Source organism: Coffea arabica, chromosome 3c, assembly GCF_036785885.1.
Source record: "Coffea arabica cultivar ET-39 chromosome 3c, Coffea Arabica ET-39 HiFi, whole genome shotgun sequence".
NCBI lineage: Eukaryota > Viridiplantae > Streptophyta > Magnoliopsida > Gentianales > Rubiaceae > Coffea > Coffea arabica.
In genome coordinates this window covers 11783750-11806174 of record NC_092314.1, presented here as the reverse complement: position 1 = coordinate 11806174, position 22425 = coordinate 11783750, and the positions used below count along the sequence as shown (strand labels likewise).

The 22425-nt window shown below is 34.8% G+C and overlaps 2 protein-coding genes across 2 annotated transcripts; both read right to left on the bottom strand.

Annotated features, from left to right (window-relative positions):
* Positions 1-4251: 4251 nt before the first annotated feature.
* Positions 4252-8325, bottom strand: LOC113734652 (putative late blight resistance protein homolog R1A-3). Its single transcript, XM_027261278.2, has 2 exons — positions 4714-8325; positions 4252-4548 (listed from the first exon to the last, which is right to left on the bottom strand). Exon 1 carries the CDS (start codon positions 8183-8185, stop codon positions 4730-4732), a length of 3456 nt encoding a protein of 1151 aa, XP_027117079.2. The 5' UTR covers positions 8186-8325; the 3' UTR covers positions 4252-4548; positions 4714-4729.
* Positions 8326-16148: 7823 nt separating this feature from the next.
* LOC113734651 (auxin-induced protein PCNT115-like) lies at positions 16149-20512 on the bottom strand. Its single transcript, XM_027261277.2, has 5 exons — positions 20195-20512; positions 19033-19233; positions 17749-17921; positions 17567-17669; positions 16149-16690 (listed from the first exon to the last, which is right to left on the bottom strand). Exons 1-5 carry the CDS (start codon positions 20420-20422, stop codon positions 16358-16360), a joined length of 1038 nt encoding a protein of 345 aa, XP_027117078.1. The 5' UTR covers positions 20423-20512; the 3' UTR covers positions 16149-16357.
* Positions 20513-22425: the final 1913 nt, after the last annotated feature.

Genomic DNA, 22425 nt, shown 5'->3' with positions numbered 1-22425 from the left:
AATTTGAACATTACATCATCCATCCATTTGAAACAAACTCCTATGGAGATTTTTGTGAATTGTTTCTTTATTTTGATGTTGGATTTGAATTTATTTCAATTCTGGTTATCAGATCTAAAAATTTTTTGGATTTGGGATCTATTTCAATAGATCTTATCATCATTATTGGAGTTTAAAACCGTTTATTAGCAAATCTGACTATTGCAATATGCATGAAAGGGCGACAATTTTAAAATTTCTTGTATTTTTCATATCTTTTCATAATTTTTCAGATATATTGCATTTGTTAAATTACAAATATGCAAGTTTTAGTGCATATTAAATTTGCCATTAAGGTAGCTATGTAAATCAAATCATGCTGACCGATTTTTAGCAATTCGTTAATGAAATCTGTTTTTTATAAAAAAAAAAAACTTAAATGTAAATTACTCTTCGCCGTTTTATTGTCCACTTTTCAATTGTCAATAACTCTTTTAAGATATTTTGCAATACAAAAATCAACTGAAACCAGTAGACTCTGCCATTAATAGCAGTATTCCTATCATGTTTTTGAATATTACTCATACATCTAATTCATCCCATTTAGAGAAAGAAAAAAGATGAAAACAGAAAGATATAAAAGTCACAAAAAACACAAATCTAGTTCAGAATTTGGCGGTGACCAATTGTTCTGTAGAATTAGTAGGATAAATAGTTGTCAGATTTTATAACCCCTTTTTGGTCAAATGTTATTTAAATTCATAGTTGGATGGTGAAATATTATTTTTAATATTTAGGTCATTACAATTCCAGTAATTTAAATTACCAGTTACTATCATCATTGGAAGAAGCACATTGAAGGAATGACACTCTAAGATGGCTACAGAATTTTTCTAGTTGGTTATACAACATATTAATATTCGAAACAAAATTCTAATCACACAATTGTATTTGATCTCAACTAGCCGTCACTACTTTAAATTGGTTTGGATCGCAAGTAATGCCATTACTTTATGTGAATCAAATATGAAAAATGCATGATATATATGAGGGAAAAAAATAAAATGTACTAGTTTTCAATTTCTTTGTGTAGAATATTTTCTTGAATATTAATTGTTCACATATTTTAGTCAAGGTTATTAATCAACCTGGACCTAATCAACACCAAACCTAGGGCAAATTTGTTGAAATATTGCCAAAAAGAAGTTCAAAAAATATTTTTGAAAAGTTTAGTTCCATTTTTCTAGCTAGGCCTATTGTGTTTCTGACATGCAGTGGACCAGTTTATTAGTTCCATTTTCTTTTTATAAAAGGAACCTGCCATATGTCAGACACATGGCGAGCCACATTTAAAAATTGGTTCCTATCTTAGAACCCACCGTGTAGGGGTGGCAATCGGATCCAAATCAGGTTGTGCCGGTCGGGTTAAGATCCGGGTATAACAGAAAATCCACTGATCCGAACTTGACCTGTCAACTCGAAACGGGTCAGGATACCTAATCCGAACCCGAAAATTTCGGATTGGTAGGTCGACGCGAATGACCCGAAACTTAATTTCAATTTACTAATTTACCACTGTAATTTCTAATAAAACCAATTTTGCACAAGACTAATTGCATAATCAAATAATAAAAATTTAAATAAATAATCCCAAACCAAATCTAAAATAAATTAAAATACCATAAAAGTGTTTTATCCCAAATCAAATATAAAATAAATTAAAACAGTATAAAAGTAAAAAATAATATAATACATTATTTGTCCAAACATAATAATTTCAACTTCACAAAAGTTAAATAAATTCATTTAGGATTAAGTGATTAATGCCTTTGGAAAAAAAGAATAACTTAGTTTAGTTAGATAAAATAATTTTTATGTTTATTAAATTATTTTTAATTTGTAAACGGGTTATCGGGTCACCCACGGATTGTCCCAAATTCGACCCGTTTTCTTTTCGGGTTCACCGGGTTCAACCCGATTCTGACCCGAACCCGTAAAACCTCAACCTAAACCCATTAATTTCGTGTTAAGTTCGTATCGTATTTTCAGATCGTGTCGGAAATTACCACCCCTAATCAAATTGCCATCCGTGATCCATCCACTATAATAAGGGTATTTGGAGGCATACGAAAGTGGTGGGCTCACTGCTTCTGAACCTTTACAATTGGGTCCTAATGTGCTATTTACGTAGTGGGAATTTGTTTTAGGGATACGTACTAAGATAATTTTTTAAAAATTAATTAAAAAGAATAGAAATTTAATTATTGGAATTTCATATTGCTATCAATTTTCTCCTCCAACAAAAACATATAAATCATTTGTTTAACAAAACCTTATCGATAGTACGTCTTAGTTGCAAATTATAGAAAAGGGTTAGCTATATTGCCAAAACAATTATGTTCTTGTCAGGGCAATTTCACTCTAAATAATAGTAATACCCTCACAGACCAAGAGTAATCATATTTTGTATTGTAAAGATCCACAGAATAAAACAAGCGCCAAAATTGAAAACTAATCTAAAGTGGGATTTGGCTCATCTCTAGTTGATTCTCTCTCCATTTTCTGCAGTACCCATCTAGATGTATGACACGTATCTTCATTTATAAACAAGAGTTAGGATTAGTTAAATTTAAATTGACCTTGTCCCTTCTTAGTAATTGAAGACGTGTTTCATACATCTAAATATGCATTATACGAAATGAAGAAAGAACTCACTAGAGAGGAGCCTACGGGAGACCGATGGGGATAGAACCACCACCGGACCCTATGCACCCGTCTGGATTTCCTACTCCTACTCCTACTCTAATTAGAGGGAAGCTCAACTGAACCTACGGGAAATCGATGGGGATAGAACTACCACCGGACCAGACGGATGCAATATGCACCCGTCTGAATTTGAAGTAGAGCCACAAGAGTGGCATTTTGGTGAGAGGCAAGGTTTCCCACCAAAGCCTTAAGGGCTTGGTGGTGGGTTGTTACCCTTACTTTCTCATTTGCCTAAAGTTAACTAAGCATTCGCCAGCATGTGTGATGAAAGGGGGGCATGACTTGAAAAGACAGTTAATATCCCTAACCTATAACAGACTAATTGTGACATGATTTGCTGTAAAAAATCATAATCTCAACCTTCGGAAGTTCTGTAAAAATATAACATACTCATTAATAGTCTTGATATACTAAGCACAAAGTGTTATCAAGTAGTAATAAAGAGAAATTTTCCATTGATTCGCAATAAATAGAAGGGGAATTTACCCTAAAGAGAAGCGAAAATAGATTACGAGCTGAAGTCCATTCTCATCAATTTATCACAAGTATTCAGAACAAATCATAGTTGAAACTAGAAAGCAGAATGAATGCAGATGCGAAACACTTCCTGAAATTTGGGCCTTATAAGATCCATACCATGTGGATTGAGCTGAGAGGGAGTCCAGAATGTGGGATGCGTCTACTTTTCAGCTTGAGAGGGGTATATGGACTTACGTTTTGTCCCTCAGAGCCCACTTTTTAGGACGCTGTTGAACCCCTTTTCCTGTTTGTTTTGGTAGTTTCAATATTTAATCAATTATGTGTTTCTTTTGTTTTAGGCCTGGCAAAATGTCATTCCTGTTTTATTCAATTAAATTTCATTCATGTATTTAGAAAAAGATAGATTACCTTTTTTTTGTTCTTCCATCACGAAGAATTCAGTTAATTGCTCTTTTTTTTTTTTTTAACTATGAAAATCTCCAGATCTCTTTGTTTTTCTTTTTGATTATACGTTAATTCGCCCAAAATTCATTGTATTAGTTGTCTAGATTCGCTTGTCACAGCCTATAAATAAAGGTATTGGCCCATTATACAATTGTAAAATTTATACACATTTTCTCTCTAATTTGGATAGTTTATCCCTAGCTCTATATATCCTAGGTAGGAATTCAAAAATGGAAAATTAAATATTCATACAAACAAATCACCTTTAAAGCTCTTTGGAGAATCAATAATTTTACTAATGCCCTTTCCAGCAACTAGCTCAAGCAGCAGAAAAACCAAGTTGCAGACATCCTTCTTAAAGGAACTTATTAAGTCTCATACTTCATTCTTTGCAAAAATTCTCCAATTTGAAGAAGTAAAATATGATTCTGAAAATTTAGCAAATCTCAAAGTTGGATATCCTAAATCCAAACCTAAGATTGAGCATATATTGAGCAGAAAAGAGATGATCATATAGGTTTCCTTTCGACATGAATTTCTAGACCACAAGTCTGTTGGGCTGTCATATTCTTCCAAGAATGATTGATCTCAAACATAAATTGTTAATCAATTTTGTCAAAATGATGAAGTTTGAACCTCAAATAGGAAAAAAAAGATAACAAAATACACCAACAGCAAATTGTCACATGTTTGAAAAGAAATAGTACACAACCATCACTAAATGCAGCAAAACGAAATTACACATTGGTCGTACAAACCTCATTGGTCGTTTCCACCATATTTTGACAAGAAAAGAGCCATCGATCCTTTCAATTTTCACCTCAATCTTCCACAAAAGCACCAAAGAAAGCCAGACCACACAGATGACAATCACACTCCCTGATGATATATCATCAAGAAAAAATAGAGCAATAATTAGTTGTTTGTACTACTGAAGTAGTACAAAAAAGCTACCAAAATGTCAATATAAATTAAGCTCCCTTAAATGAAAAAAGCATGATTATTTCTACAAGCCAATTAATGCTAACAACAAAAAAAAATTACCAGACATTGCACCAGCTCAATCTATGATGATGATCTTCAGGTTCTCATTTCCATTATATTCCTGTGCTTCTTCAATTTCCCTTACCAAAGACTTGACGCCATCTCCACACCCATTCATTTTAATGGTTTCAAGAGTAGATATACGCCCTAAACAAGAAGGCATCATTTCCAATTTAGAAATGCTTCGGAGTTTTAATTGCTGAAGGCACGGGAAGTAATCATCACTGTCAGGGTCTGCCTCTGTCCACTCAACAATCTGTACATATTCCAAAGTCAAGACCCTGAGTTTAGGGAATCCTCCTTCCATCAGCTCCCATTTTTGGCCCTCCGTCGACTGGGCTCGTAATTTGAGGACTTCAAGATTGGGTAGTTGTTCCATCAATGACATTTTTCTACAGGGAAGAGCCAGACCGCTAAGGCTCAACTTCTTCAAATTCATGGGAAAAGAAAGCTCAACATGCTCCCATGAACCTGAGGAGTAACTGCCCAACCAGGCGAGTGATTCTAGGCATGCTAGTCGACTCATGTTGCAGCATACTCTGTTTTGTTCCCCCAAATCGAAAATTTTAAGTCGGCGAACGTTGGGAATCCTTCTCAACAAGTTCTCTCCCTCTTCGTCAAGATAAAGAAACAGAGCAGAGAGTGTCTCTAAATTAGAGAGGTTTTCAACACCGCTGTCATCGGAGGAGAGAGGAATAACGACGCCAGGCCTTACATGTACATGCCTCAACTTCTCCATGTTCCAGATGCTATCTGGCAATGAAACCGCCTCAAAAGAATTTAGACTGAAGGTTTCCAAATGTGAGAGCTTGGCTATAGATGGTGGAATGAATTCCATGAACAGAGCTCTAAGGGCTAAGTACCTCAAACAAAGAAGTGATTCGACTTCAGCTGGAAGCTCCTTCAGCCTTAGGATAATGCCCTCTAAATTCAAAACTTTAAGATGTTTGTAGATGCAAAAAAGGAAGGAGATGTCACGCAACTCAAACTTATCTCCTAGAGTAGCATCATGGAATAGCAGAGTATCTAAATGTGGACAAAAGAGCTTTGACTTTATAAAATCCTCTCCATTGGAGCAAATGGACAACCGAGGTAGGTTGGGAGGCTCATTAAAGGTAGAAAGCTCATCATATCCTCGCAAGACCTGAAGAAATTTCTTTTCTTTCGCCTCGCCTTTACAGAACTCAAATATCAAATCGTGAACGTAACAAGTTTTGACTCCACCAATGGATCTGTTTTCACTTACCATAACTAAGTTTCGGCCAATCAGGTCCATCAGATATTCTTCTGCAATATCCTCTGATCTCTTTCCTTCAATTATTTCCACAAACCCTTCTGCAACCCAGAGACACATCAACTCCTTGGCACCAATTTTTTCATCCTCTCGAAATGCAGCAAAATACAGCAAGCATGCCTTCAAGTGATATGGTAAATGCCCATAACTGAGCTCCATCGACTTTTTGCATTGTTCTGCATCAGCCACCGTGGTTGAAGTGAAACTTTCAGCAAATTTTTCCCAAACACAAATATCATGCTCTATGGTTGCTAGTACTCCAGCTACAACAACAAGTGCAAGTGGCAATCCCCTGCACTTTTTGGCAATCTCCATTCCCAATCCATGCAATGCTTGAGGACAATCTTCTTCTCCAAATACCTTCTTCTGCAGTAATTCAAAACTTTCTTTCTCACTAAGCGGGTGAAGATAGTGAGGTTTCCCCCCATATTCAACCTGTAAAGCCACATTAGAAGATCGACTCGTGAAGATGATTCTACTTCCTTTCTTATCATCCGGCAATGAAATTCCCAGCTCATTCCATACCTTAATGTCCCAGACATCATCAAAAACAACAAGATACCGATTCTCCTTTAGCTTTTTGTAGAGCTTTTCCAGCAACGCATGTTCATCCAGATTTTTTAACTTATCATCCTTCCTGGAATGTTTGCCATCAGAGCACAAAATTTGAAGTAACACATTTTTCATGTTGTAGGCTTGAGAAACAGTACACCAAAGACGAATGTGGAAGTTACAGATTACTGAACTATCATTGTAAACTTTTTTGGCTAAAGTCGTCTTACCAAGCCCAGCCATTCCCACAATGGGAACAATTTCCACCTGATCCGCTCCCCATATAAGTCGTTCAATTACTTTTGCTGCATCATCATCAAGACCAACCATGACTTCATGGGTTATTGGCATTTGACCTTTTGATAGCATGCGGTGGGAAGTCTTGCTAACTTCTGGTGCTCTTAAGCTATGAAAGGAAGGAATAGTTTCAATAATGCTTGAGCCACTGATCTGATCCTTAAAATGTTCGATATGGATGTTGGTATTAGCCAGCATATCATAACAGTCAAGGGCATCTGTGGACTCTGAGAAGCTAACTTCTCCTCCTTTCACTCTGTTTAGAGAAGGCGAGCAAATTATAATGCCTGCCTCACTAAGAAGTGAACCAATTTTTTCGTTTTGTTCATCCATTTTCTCCTGCTGCTCCCTTAAAATGCTTCTCAAAAACCTCAGTCCTGCATAGAGTATTCGCATTTCATCTTTCATAGAATCCATAAAGCTAGAGCTGCAGCATAACAGCTCCCAGAGACAACTTATGAGAGAATCATTGAAGTTGTTTAATATCTGCTTATCCATCATTCTATCATGCAATGATTTTGAGGATCTTGTAGCTCTAAGAACTTCCATAAAAATCTCATAGACTTGAAAATCTATAGGTGTGATTTTCTGTTGTTGCTCATATACCATGCAGCACAAGTCAAGATTGTGCAGATCCTCATCTTCCCGAAAAGAACACATGTAAGAGAGGCGTGCTGCGTTCAAAGCCACCACTTCAAAGTGAGCCAATAGCGAGGTAGGAATATCTGCAGTTCCTCGCAATTTGGCAAAGGGAATGAAGCTTTTCAAGAATGTTAGCTTTGCTTCAAGGGCTTGGACTTGAGCACTCAAAATAGCATAAACAAACGATTCACTAATTTGCGGATGCATATAGTCATTTGTCAAATCTGCTAGATTTTGCAGGATGAGGTCTATGAATTCCATTAGTTCATCATCTGTCATACAAGAATTTGATTGCAATGACCTGCTGCTTGCCAAAGCAAAGTAAATTTGGATGATTTCTTGCTTAAGTAATTTGATCTGTTCCTCAATTTCGAAGAACATTCCATATTCGTCCGTTTCTGATCTATGGGAAAGAGAGTGAATATCCTCCTCATATTTGTGAAAGGTATCTTCGATGCAAGATAAGAAAGATGGAAGACTCACCTTCTTCACAACATTGTCAGATTCCAAGTACAGATCGTTGCTTTGGCTCCACTTTCTTGCACACATAACAAATGTTTTGAGAAATTTCATGCGTTCGATTGCAGCAAGAACACCGTCAGGAACATACCGGTCTTGGAAGCTGTTCAGGAGCGACTCTAGATCAAGTAAGACCCGATCGATGCTGCAAGTGGAGGCCATCTCCATCTCTTTTGGAGGGATTTTCGTCAGTTTCACTCTCAAATTTTAAGAGAGAGACAAATCTCACTAACTGCAGAGCTAGCAAAGTATTTCTTTCCTGAAAATTGCTTATTTGTTTCTGGTGAGAAGGTGAAGAAGAGTATTGAGACAACCAACCATTCAAGTAGGTGGAATTGGCATCAAGGTGGACCCCAGGCAATGATAATCAATTATTCAACTATGTGGAATTGGAGCTAGGCACGTATTGGGTCAAATTGGCTTCACCCAAAATCCAAATTTATCTTGAACTAATTACAAATGGAGGAAATTGATAAAAATTAGTTGACTCAACCACTGGGCCAATGGCTCAGTGGCTACAGGGAGGGACTTAAGTCCCTCCTTGGGCAAGTCCCTCCCTTAGGCTGTTGGTGAGGGTTCAAATCTCACCAGCAGCGAAAAATATTTAAGAATTGTGCCATAGTACTTTCTTGATCTAGTTGGGTCTGTATACCCACTAGTCCCTACCACAGCCTCCTTAGGCTTCCCCTTCCCCTAGATTAAGATAGAGTAGGTTATACAAATGTATCGTTGCTGACAAAAAAAAAAAAGATAAAAATTAGTTGACTCTGTCATCAACATTTTATTAGGGAAATTTGATATGGCAATCTCTCAGGATTACAGCGAAATGCATTCTTGAAACATTTTCTGTTTTTGGTTTGTATTACAAATATGAGTCTGTCTTAGTTTCCCTAGTCATTACAAGCACATTAATTGGAGTTGATCAAAATTTTGTACGCATTCAAACAGAGTAAGAAACAAAAGAACAGCAAGGTAAAAGAGAAAATGCTGGATTATCATAAAGTCATCTTGTGTTTAGTAGAGTGAAGAAGTTTTCATTGACAAGTTTATTATTTTTGGACTATTTCATACTCCTCATATTGGAGTTGAGAAGGACCACTCCATTGGCAAAGAGTCCCTGCACCTATACTGCAAAAGCGTAAAAATTTAACTTGATTTACTGCACCTAGGGGTGGCAATTCCTGATACGACTCGAAAACACGATATGAATCTAATACGAAATTAATGGGTTTGGGTTGAGGTTTTGGGGGTTCGGGTCAGAATTGGGTCGAACCTGAAAAGAAAACAGGTCATTTTCGGATCAACCCGTGGTGACCTGATATAACCCGTTTACGAATTAAAAATAATTTAATAAACATAAAAATTATTTTATCTAACTAAACTAAATCATTCTTTTTTTCAAAGGTATTAATTACTTAATCCTAAATGAATTTATTTAACTTGTGTGAAGTTGAAATTATTATATTTGGATAAATAATACATTATGTTATTTTTTACTTTTATACTGTTTTAATTTATTTTATATTTGGTTTGGGATAAAACACTTTTACGGTATTTAATTTATTTTAGATTTGGTTTGAAATTATTTATTTAAATTTTTATTACTTGATGATGTAATTAATTTTGTGAGAAATTGATTTGATTAGAAATTACAGTGATAAATTAATAAATTAAAATTAAGTTTCAGGTCATTTCGAGTTGACCCACCAACCCGAAATTTTCGGGTTCGTGTCAAGTATCCTGACCCGTTTCGGATTGACGGGTCAGGTTCAGGTCAGTTTTTTGTTATACTTAGAACTCAAACCGACCCGATTGCCACCCCTAGGGCTGCAAACGAGCCGAGTCGAGTCGAGCTTTGAGCTAATCGAGCCGAGCCTCGACTAAATTTTACCAAGCTCGAGCTCGACGAGCCAGCAATTTTCGAGCTCGAGCTCGAAAAAAATAAAAAAATAATTATTTTATTTTTAAAAAAATAAATAAAATAATATTTTTTCTTAATAAATAATAAAATATTAAGGATATATACGTAATTTCACTATGAAAATAAAAAATAAAAAAAATATAGATATAATATACATAATTTTATTATTAAATAAAAATAAAAATAAAATATATATATATATATATACTCAAGCTCGCGAGCCGGCTCACGAGCTAACGAGCTTAATATTCTGAGCTCGAGTTCGAGCTCGAGTTTGACTCGAGCCGGCTCGAGCTCGACTCGAGATCGATTAATCTCGAGCTCGACTCGAGCTTGACTCGAGCGGCTCGCGAGCGGCTCGATTCGTTTGCAGCCCTAGCCTAATTGCACCTACACTTGTTTTACTTTAATCTTTGTAAATTGATTGTTTCTTTGAAAAATTTAAGCATTGTTACTGCATATAGTCACATCCTATTATTACATACATAAATTCTATGAAATAACACTTTTCATTTTCGTTACTATGGAAAAAGTAAAATGACATTAGAGGTTTTAGTTTAATGGATTCTTTCAGTTGAATGAAAATAATTACAACTGAGACAGGCCTTGAAAGCTTGAACAGACATTCCCTATTTTCTTCTATATTACCCGAACAGCGAAAACAAAGTTGTTAATTCCATCGTTTTGCACTCTAAAGTCGTTAATTCTTTCAAAATAGTGTGGGTTCACACACTATTGGTGCAGGTATAGGAATAACGCGGAGTTATATGTGTGGGACTATGAGGAAGATTAAAAAAAATAAAGAAACATTAAAATATGAATGATCCAAAAGACTTTTTATAGAGAGTATGTATATAAATATAGATTTATTTGGTTTATCTTTTCATATTTTTCTTTTAGCATGAATCTTCAAGCTAGCTCTCCAATTTTCTTCAATTGTTTTCTTTCTTGAGCAAACCACTAAAAATTTGACCACTTTCTCTTCTAATTCCCTTCTATTAATAATCATGACCATTGATCTGGGAGATTAATAACCGGGACCAACAAAGTAAAGAATTGAAGGAAAAGAATTTGAGGGCTTTAACCCTTGAAATTTTGGAAGTAGAGAATTTGAGATTTCTACAATTACTAGCATCAATTGTATTATAAAATATACGTATCATCACAGTTAGGCCTGTCGATCGGGACATATGTGTCGGGCTCTTATAAGTTCAGATTCAACTCATTTAATTTGTAACACTTTCAAACTTCGGGCCATGAGGTTCGGGTTAATAAATGTGATGATCATACTCAACTCACAAAATATTTCGGTTTTGAGCCTTATTTAGGCTTAGTTCAAGCTCAGTTATTGCTCCTCAATTTTCTTATATAATTACTATAACTATTGAGTTGTAAAGCTAATTTAATATTCACAAGATTACCACATTAAAACTAAACATGAACAAGTAATAGTTCTTAAAAAGCACATAAATCAAGAATTTTTTAACAATATTTATATCCAATTCGTTCAAAATACATGAAAAATAGTAATAAAACATGCGGTCATAAGTCAATACATTTTCAAAAGTTGAAACTTCGTCATACCTTTGTGACTTGAATCCAAACATGCTTGATGATTTATATTTCTAGACCAAAAAGAAATCAACCAAAAAATTTGCTCAACCATAAGAAAAGTTAGAATTTCAATTATGTAATATCAATATTGGCTCTCAAGAAAGTTAGTAGATATGTCTTCAAATGTATTTTTGTGTTTTGAAATTTGTATATATTTAATATTTAGTAATAATATATTCGAATGTATAATTATATTACATACATATCCTTATATATATAGCTAATTTAAGGGTTGGGCCTATATCGAGTTTGAACTTAATGAGGTCCAAACTCGACTCATATTTAATTCGGACATAATTTTTAGGCTCAAACTCATATCGGCTTAATGAAAGGTTGGGCTCATCGAATTTTTTTTGGGCAGAACGAGCCAAGCTCGGGTAGCCTGGCTCCAGTGACAATCCTAATCATAATAAATATAAACACTAAGATAATAAACATAAAGAGTAAAATGATAACGTTCAAAATTAATGAGTGCATTAATGTTACCAATATACAATGGTCAAAGAAAATGATTGGATTAAAGAAGTAAAAAATTCTACTAATTAGCAGCAGTACTTTTTTCAAGAGTCAGGACATAAATGCATACTAATTATTTATACTAATTTATCTATGTATCATAGATATATTTTTCAATTATCTTTTTATCTCATATATATTATATCAAAAAAACTGATAAAATATTTTTTAAAAAAATCATCCGAGATAATCTCCTATCTAGACGCAAGTATATGCCCCTTTCAGTGTTACTTGGGCCATTGGAAATTAATTGAAAGTCTTCTCATTAGTCTTTCTTCAACATTGAGGGTTTCCATTTGGAAAATGAGAGAGAAGGGGACTGGCTGCTCTTCGGGTCAAGCACGACCAGAGAACCCTCCCTTTCCTTGCTTTTTAACACAGGGTTCATGGCTAAGGCATACCCATATTTTTAAATGTTTGATATCAATTCTTCTTATTTACGTAGAAAACTTCCACGAGTTGACTGAGAATTAGGTCCTATTTGATAATTCAATTCAATTCAATACTTAAATTTAATAGATTCAGATTTTAACATGTTTAAACATATTTAATAATAAAAAATTAAACATCTGAATTAATTAAGTAGTACTATATTTTTTTGGCAAAATATATACTAAAAAATAAGTGATAAGTTATTCACTTATCACTTAATATGACATACATTCAAATGTATTAGATTTAATATTTAATAATTTAATAATTTTAAAATTTCAATTTCAATTTTATCAAATGCATCTTGTGTCATAGTCTCAAGAGTAAGAACTGAAATGCAAGCTAATACTGCTTTTGTTTGGATACCAAATTTTTTTAAATAATATTTCACTTCCATTACAAACACATTTTCAACTCACCTTTTTATATTTCCAACCACCTTTTTATCTCACATACATCACATCGTAAAAAAATACTACAGTTGTTATTCCAAATAATATTTTAAATAACACTCTATTCAAACAAACCCAGCTCTATTAGAAATCAATTCAACTCTTAATATTAGTCTTTCTTCCACATTCGGCGGGTCCATGTGCAGAATTCGATAGATTGAAGAGACCGGATACAACCACAGAGCTCTAGCTCAGTGGCCACCACCACTCTTGGTGGGGTGGGAGGTCAGGGGTTCAACCTTTGCCTTCCACCAAATTGTCACTTTAGGTGGCAGCCTTTATTGACTTTCTTCGATGGAGTCTCTACTCACATCGAATCCCCCTCCCCTTCCTCTTAGATTGGGATAGATTAGGTTATAGAAATTCTACCGTTTCGACAAAAAAAAAAAAAAAAGGAGACCGGATACTGTTCTGGTCAAGAATGGCCACCGGACGGTCACTTTTCCTGTTCCTTAATTGAAGCTTTAGCCTTTAAGGGGCAATGTTTTAGACGGGAGAAGATTTCATTCACAATGTGTAGCCGATCTCTAGCCTTGTGATTCTAATCTGCTCCATTTTTTATATGTGAGCAACTATATTCAGGTTTTCGCCTTTTCGGGGACCTGAACAATTTTGGGCAAATTGATATATGTCACAAGAACATTTTCATATTCTCTTGTGGTTAAATTTAATAATATTATAGACAGCTAATGAGTTGATAAGACTTTTATAGTGTTGTATTTATCTCTTAGATAGGACTACAATCGAACCTTGCAAGCCAGCTTTTTAGCAACAAACCTGCCTCAATATTGGCTGGCTGAGTTCAAGCAGTTTGATCAAAGTATCAAATCAAGTAGTTTGATTAAGAAAATACTCCTAAACCTCATGATATGTAGGCATTCTTTTTAACATTAACACTGATCATCTATTTTAAATTCCTTCAAGGAAAATATTATAATTAATATCTACTTACATATGAGCTCAATTAGATCAGATCTATGCAAGTGGAGGTCATCTCCATCTCTTATAATGCAAGGCACTTCCTCAATTTCACTCTCAAATTTTTAGCGTAGCACAAGGAGAAATATTAACAAATCTCGCCTTCTCCAGAGCTAGCATCTTTCTTGTGGAATTTTACATGTGAGCCTACCTACTTTTAAAATAGAGGGAGAAAAAACCACATAACTTCAAGTCCAATATTATATGCAATTTGTCCAATAAATAGATATTCATAATTCATAATGTCATATACATATGTTAACTAGAGGTGTCAATCACAACTCAATTATATTGATCCATTCAAATCCGTTCACTAATAACCGGTCCAAATTCGCCCATTGACATTAAATGAGTCTAAGTGAGTACCTAATTAAACCCATTTAATTGGTTGGGATAATTTCAAAACCTCCCTTGAGGTTTTCAGTAAAGTTTTTAGTAATTTCAGACAGCTCCCCTCATGTTTTGAAAATTACACATACCTCCCCTAGAATATAGGTTGGGTTTCACCTTGATGATGTAAGACAAAAAAGTATATTAATGCCCAAAATTGCCCTCATCTAAATTTCCTCAATATGAATAATCATTATTTTTTTAAAAAAAATCGAGAATATACTTGTATACTACAAAAATTATGAGTTTTATTATTTAGCCAATTTCTTGATATTTTTCATCTCCATGATTTTCTACATCTATCCAAACTTTTAAACTCTTATCACTTCTTCTTCTTTCGAACAAACTCTTTGTTTTAGATACCAAAATCCACCGTCGCAATTCTTACTTTCACAATCTTTACCACCCTATAGGTTTCTTCCATATATTGCCTACCAAACCGTTAGTAATAAAACTCATAATCCTTACCTTTTCCCCACTCAAATGGCCAAGTCCTCAGTTACCAAAATTCTTCTAACCTCTGCTCTCAACATTTGGATTGGTCATCCTAAATTAGTTACATTTTTTTTTTCTGAATTGACACAATTTTATTGAGAACAAGTTTGATGTCTATTAAGAGGAGCCAAACATAACATCAACAAGATGCAAGTTTGGGTAGTAGTTTTAGTACAGTTTATCAAATTATACTTTTCCATTAACCAGTAGCTTTTTTGTACTTAATAATATGAACAATTGGGTTGTTGGCAGTGATGATGGCTTCCATCATCATCAACAACAGTAGCATATTTAAGTCATAGAAGGAGAGAGACATCTACCTTGATTAGTATATTTGAGTGATAGAAGGTTACGATTCAATGATCATGGTTGAAATAGCTTGGCAACAATATATGACCTGGTCAAGAAGTATTGTTTTTCTTTTTTCTGTTCCATTTTTTTATCAATGGCTTGTCTTTTGAAAAATTATGAAGGTTATTATAATTATTGTCTATCATCAAGAGAGATAAGTGTAATATTAAAAACCTCAAGGAAACTTAGTGAAATTGTCAGAAACCTCAGAGGAGATTTCTGAAATTATGCTTTTAATTTTTCTTAACAGATTACAACAAAACTCAGCCAGTGTTCCAGCCTCGATAAAGCAGCTTGACAAGAAGTTGCAAAAACTTGATTCGCTACAAGCTTCAGTCATTTAATCAAAGATTTTGCCAACCTGAAAAGCAAATATCATAACAAAAATAGAAGATAGGAAATTAACATGCTAACCACAAATTGAACTATCCCTTCAAAATATAACTGCGTCACACCTTTATATTGAATTTATCCGCCGTAACTTCAAATAGCGGCGCTGCCTAATAATTGAATGACCATAGACAGTATAATGAGTGCATTTCTATTTTCTAGTAAGACTATTTCGCAAAAATTAGTAGAATAAAAAATGATATACAAGCTAATTAATTCCAATCACAAATAATTAATGAATCAATCCAGTTTATTTAGAATTAATTTACAATTATTAGGTTAAATTTCTAATTATTAGGGTACACATATAATTTTATTTATATTTATTTAATTGATGCAGGGATGGGATAGGGAATAGGGCGGCGAAGCACCACTGCCCCTGGTCCCATTTAAGGCGGGGGCACAAAAATCACCCGCCGCCTACCCTGCTCCGCTTCATCACCTATCCCTATGCAGAGATCTTAAAGGGAGCCTCCGAGAGAAAATGAGAGACCCCAAGTCCCATGTAAGCAGGAAAGGAAAGGTTTATAAGTGGTGATTTTATACAAAAGTTATTGGGATCATGGATTTGGAATTATATCACATCCAGAACTTGGGACATAACTCTATTGTACTTCATGATTACTACAAAATCCAGGACGTAACACTTTTGTACCTCAAGATTACTTCACAAGACGTCAAAGCTAAAATAAAACAGAAGTCCACGAAATATCAGACCAAACAACCAAACTTGCATTTCATGTGCTCTTCCAAGCCAAAACTAAAATAAAAGTCCATCAAATACCAAAACAAACTTGCTCTTCATGTGCTCTTCCAGGTTGACAAAGGTGGAGTGTCGGAAGTTTTCCAAGTGTTGGCGTCAGTCGCATATCTATTACCCTTGACAGCGGCAGCAATAGATTCGAGTTCCGCCTTATCCTCTGCGGACAGTTTTACAGACAAAGCTCCTATATTCTGATCGAGGTTCTGAATCTTGGTAGTGCCAGGTATGGGGCAAACATCATTGCCTTGGTGATGGACCCAGGCCAATGCTAGCTGTGATGGAGTACAACCCTTCCTTGAAGCAATGGCATTGACCCGCTCATACAAGTTCTTGTTGTGCTCCAAATTCTCTGCTTGAAACCTTGGCTGATACTGCATTGTATGAATTTCAACATTTAAGCAACTGTAATGCCAGAAATTCAAAAGGGAGCAAAGCATGTGTTGTCTACAAAAGAAGACGTTACGAATAACTTCAAGATATTCGATTATATTGTTTGAGGTGCACAAAGTTCCGGGGAAAGAACAATCCTGTAAGGTGGACTGAGTACTCCAAGAAACATCAATTGCGGAAGGTAGATCCTGATGTACATTTCTCATTAAAGAAGGAACTCAAAATAGATATCAAACACATTTTTGAACTATCAGGACAGTATTATCACAGTTAAAGGATGTATAGGAAAGGGAGAATAGCAATTTGAGAGGACAATGCACAGCTTTTGTGCCCTAGACCAGACGATGACATTGCAATGTAAGTCCATTTCCCCTCAAAATTGTAAAGAGACTATAAAAAAAAAAAAGAGAGATAGTTTCTTCCTTTTTTCATGTCCAGGATATTTTTGCACCACAAAATAGAACACTCCCACTGCTTGTGATAGTTGACAACGCTAGTGATATCTTTAAATCTAACTAAATACATAGCACACAATTTCTATCCTGTCTGTACAAAAGGTTCAGTTTCAAACAATGCCAAAAACTGCATTTATTGGAATCCAAGACTACAAGGCTTGTCAGATAGAAAAAAGCTTGTTGTGTCACTCCGTTGGATAGAAGTTAATTAAATTAGACAGTTTTAGGAAAGCTCAACCAAATTATTGGACATCAAATAGTGCAGCAACATGTAACAGAGAGACAAGAACAGGGATGTTGAGCAACAATGCTGCTGAATGTGGTAAAATAGATGACAGAATTTCATACTAACTATACATATACTATACTAGAAACTAATAATCTTTTTGGATATTCACAAACCTTTCGGTAGTCACCTTCAGTCAAATTCTCGATCAGCTTTGGACCTGAAGAGAAGAATCCTTGTCCGAGTGGACTGTATGCAACAATCCCTATGCCAAGCTCTCTAAAAGATTACACCAAAGTGAATTCAAAACATGTTTCTTCTAGACCATGTAGAACATGAAGCAGAATAAATGCACTACCTGCAAGTGGGAATGATCTCTTCCTCAACATCTCTGCTCCACAATGACCACTCCAACTGTATAGCTGTTATTGGATGAACAGCATGTGCTCTTCTAATTGTTGAAGCTGAGGCCTCGGATAGACCTATATACTTTATTTTACCCTCTTCAACCAGTTTCTTAAGTTCTCCTATCTGGGAGAAGGAGAATTTTTAACGGACAAGAAAATTCTAGCTGATTTACTATATTCCATACCAAAGTATAGAATCAAAATTATACATGCATAAACTAAAAGTAGTACTCGTTCTGTGCAGTGGCAAAACTTGGTCAAAGTATACATCAAATTGAAAGCACCATAAAAAAAAAATGGCAACAAGCAGCCATAGTACTTCTCTAGATGACATTGTCATTAACCCCACTTGTTACTTAGCTCTGCTGATGACATTGTCATTAACCCCACTTGTTACTTACCTCTGCTGGACCATGCATGACGTGATGCTAGGCCAATATCTTCTTTTTTTCAATTTTTTTTAGGAGTGGCATTTAAGAAGAAGGAAGGGAGGAAGGGGTATTAGAACTTGAGAATTGTATGTCCTGAGGCCTCAACTTTCGCCATTAAACCAAGACCTCCACAGCGCTTGGCTAATATCATTATATGACATTGTTGATTCTTCTAAACAAACTAACGGCAATACATATGAAAAATGTTAGTCATCAATTTTGCTGGATTTCATTCATACTACCGGTATTTTGAGTGATCATAGTGTAAGAAAATTTCTTCCTACCATTCAGGAAAAGTAAAATATTCTCCGCTGACTGCACTAAAAAGACCATACAGAAATCGTTCTACAAAATGTTCAGTGTTATAACAAATGAGCATCATGTACTTAAGATATCAAATAATGAATGCCCATCTGCATTGCTTTTGACACTGACTGAAAAGAAGTGATAAGGTGGATAAATAGCATATCTATACTGAATCAGATAGCCTATCTCAAATGAAAGACAGAATACACAGGTCTTCTGGTTCTAAAGCTCTCAGGGCCTCAGCAGGGCTGTCAAGCTAATATAAGACAACTCTTTTGGATGCTTGTAATTTTTGGGATGCCCGCTGCTATCAGCTTTATGATTGTGCAAATTAGCATAGACCATAAGGGCAACAAACTTTTTTCTGCAATTTTTGAAGCAATTGCAAAAGACATGGAACTCAATTATTCTCCACAAATTTCAACTACTTTGATCAAACTTTCATTTCATCAAGAATGAGGTGCAGCTTAAATTCAGGAAAGGAAACAAGGAGCAAACCGTGACTTCAATGGGCACATGTGTATCAATGCGATGCTGATAATAGAGATCAATGCAGTCCACATCAAGCCGCTTCAAGCTGGCCTCACACGCTGCTCTCACATAGGCTGGATCACCATGTATAATAAAATTCCCATCCTCAAAGCTCAATGCAAATTTTGTTGCTAGCTCCACTTTCTCTCTCAATCCTTCCTTCAAGGCCTAAAACCATGCTTTCATAACATCAATCATCGAGGACATACACATCATTGCATGTTATAGCAAGGCGATTTGTGATCCATGCATGGCACAATCAATCTGAGTTTTTCCGTCGTTTTCATTTTTAAGACTAATATACTCCTCCTTCCTATTGAATATGGCAGCATGCAGAATGAAAATTATGTAATCTATGGACTTTAGAAGTTTGACTCTCTTAAAGAGGCCAATCCCTTTTCATTTTTCTGTTCTTCTTCCTGTTCCTTCCAATACAAATTCACAGTCAACCTTTACCATTGATGAGATATGATGCAAAACATGAACATATACAGACTCGTATACGTGAACCTCAATACAAAAATAGGAACCTCATACTTAATCAAATTATTAAGGTGGATTGAACGGTGCCCTATTAGGAACCATAAGGGTTCAAGGGAAGGAAAAGGAATGAAAACATCCTAGTGAAAAAGAAAGAAAAGGAGACCAGAGGAGTAAAGTTTTCCTATTGTCTTGTTTGGAGTAAGACATGGATGTGAAAGAAAACCTAAAGATGTTGTTTGGTTATCTGATAGAAAAGAAAGGAATCAAATCTGAAGCCTAAAATTCGGGTATTCGAGGCATTTTAGAACTAAAAAGAATTCCTTTTCCTCCGTTTCTATCCACTTTTGAATGGAAATGTAATTTTTTCCACATTTGAATGGAAACAAAACTCAAGCAAAACAACCAATCTTGTTCCTTCCTTCCTTTCCCTTATCTCCTCTCCTTTCCCTCCTCAAAATATCAGTCCAAACACACAGAATCTTGGTTAATATTCCATCATAATAAAGATCCAAGCTTTTTGGATTGACAAATGGACTTTAATCGCTGGCAAACAAAATTAAGAGGGACAAAGTGATACAAGCTTTTAATTGCCTGGGATTAAGTGTGATTTACCTGAATATAAATTTACAAATATGATCAAGGTTACCTTGCCTATGAGGATTTCGTTGATGTGGGGTCCATAGAAATCGGAGGTGTCAAGATGGGTGATACCTCTGCTAATAGCATGGTGGATGAGTTTGATCATATCAGGCTCGGGCTTTGGCGGCCCGTAGGAGCCTGACATGCCCATGCAGCCCAGCCCTTGAGCTGAAACTTCAAAACCTTGCGAGCCCAGCTTGATTCTTGGCACTTTCACTTCTTCTGAAGCCGCCATTTTCAGACAAGAACACAAGACACAGAGGAAAGAGTTGAGTGCAGCAGAGCTTGTTCTTTAGTAGCTGAGGCCTGAAGAAGAAGTATGGACTGGACTGAGGGATGCCTTTATCACTTTATGGTAGGAACGCGTTGACCGTTCCTACCGTAGAGAGCAGCACGAGAGATAGACACGTGTGAAGGACAGAAATGGAGGCCACATGGTCCTTAACTTCGTGAGCGATGGGCCGATGGCCGACGCGCACGCAAGAGTAACAAAAAGTCAAAAACGAATGCCTCGCGGTATACGACAAAAGTCAAATAAAAAGAAGGGATAATTTCAGAAACCTCCCTTGAGGTTTTTAATAATTTCATTTAGCTCTCTCAAAGTTTTAAAAATTACAAATGCCTCCCTTTTTATTTAAAATGACAATATTATTCTTAAATATTTTAATGAAGTTCCCTTATTTGGTATGCTTATACTTAAATGACTTTTAAAATCATTTTTTCATTCTTTTTCTTTTTTATTCCTTTTTTTTAAAAAAAATTTGCCAATAAAACTATAGAGCTATCATTATTATCTCTAGTTTCTATTATAACCAAATATCAAACTAGTGATTTTTTTGATGATTTAACTTATATGTAATATAAAGTTTTTGCAGATCTTTGTTTTCTATTTTTTGTTATTAAAATTAATAATAAATCCAAAAAAAATTGCCCAAAACCACTACTAAATTATAATAATTTCATTACTCGAAAAATTCATAAATTCAAAATAAATTATTTCAACATTTTTTTCTATCTTACAAATCTAAATTCATAATAAAATACCATAAAAATATCCTATTATAGTGATAAAATTATTATTATAGTTATTTATCAAATAGTAGATATGGACATTAAAAATTTGACACATTTTTCTTAAGTTATACTAGATAATCATATAATTGTATAAAAAAAAAATTAAAACTCATTACACAGGATAGTTTTAGGTATTCATTTAAAAATTTGACCAAGTCAATATTATTTTAAGATTTTATTACTAAAACTATCAAATCAAGGGAGGTAGGTATAATTTTTTAAATCTCAAAGGAGCTCAGTGAAATTGTAAGAAATCTCTGGAGAGGTTTCTAAAATTATCCCTAAAAAGAATTGTGTTGAGTGAGGGATTAGTGGGGCAAATACGAAAGAAGGTGGTACGATAGTGAAGTATTTGCACCATGCTCCACTGAAGTACGGATAATGTGACTAAGCCCCCTTTTAAAGTAGTTGTGTGATTAGCTTGGAAAAACTGTTTTAGTGCCTACAAAATAACGATGATTTTCACATATTCTTAGAACTAGCAATAGAAAATGGGAGTGGTCGAGGATAAATATTTTGTTTGGTTATATCATACTCTGAGAATTCCATAACAATTTGCAATATATATGATTGCATATAAAAGAAATTGAAATTGTTAAGCAAAATAACTGACTATTTCGTTAGGTTGGAGTGTGATTGGTTAGTGAATCCTTTATAATTTATATGGTGGTTCTATTAGACGTGAAAAAATGTAAGTAAGTGTTGTGTGCATAGCGTTATAGTAGAAACGAATCACTGAATCGAGGTCATTTTTGGTTTTGGTTATGAAACATAAAAAGATATTTGTAGAATACCTGACTAGGTTTTCGTCAATCCTAAAGACCAATCATAAAATGACATATGTATTCATCTTCATGTCATTATTTCGTGTTAAGAAGCTTACATTTATGTTATGTGTTTTCATGACTTCCTCCAAAGTACAAACTTGTCATATACTATTTTTTTTAAAGTTGCAATGTGCAATTGCAAAAAACGCGATTTAAGATATTAACGAACAAAGTGTTAATCCCAAACACATGAAATTTGTAGCACATTAGAATATTGTGGTATAACTGCAAAATTGATGATGCAAATTGTAGAATATTCCGCCATGTTTGAAGTGTGGTTAAGGAAAGGAATTTGAACATTGTGAAAGAAGTGTGCAGGAGTTTTCGAACAACCCAT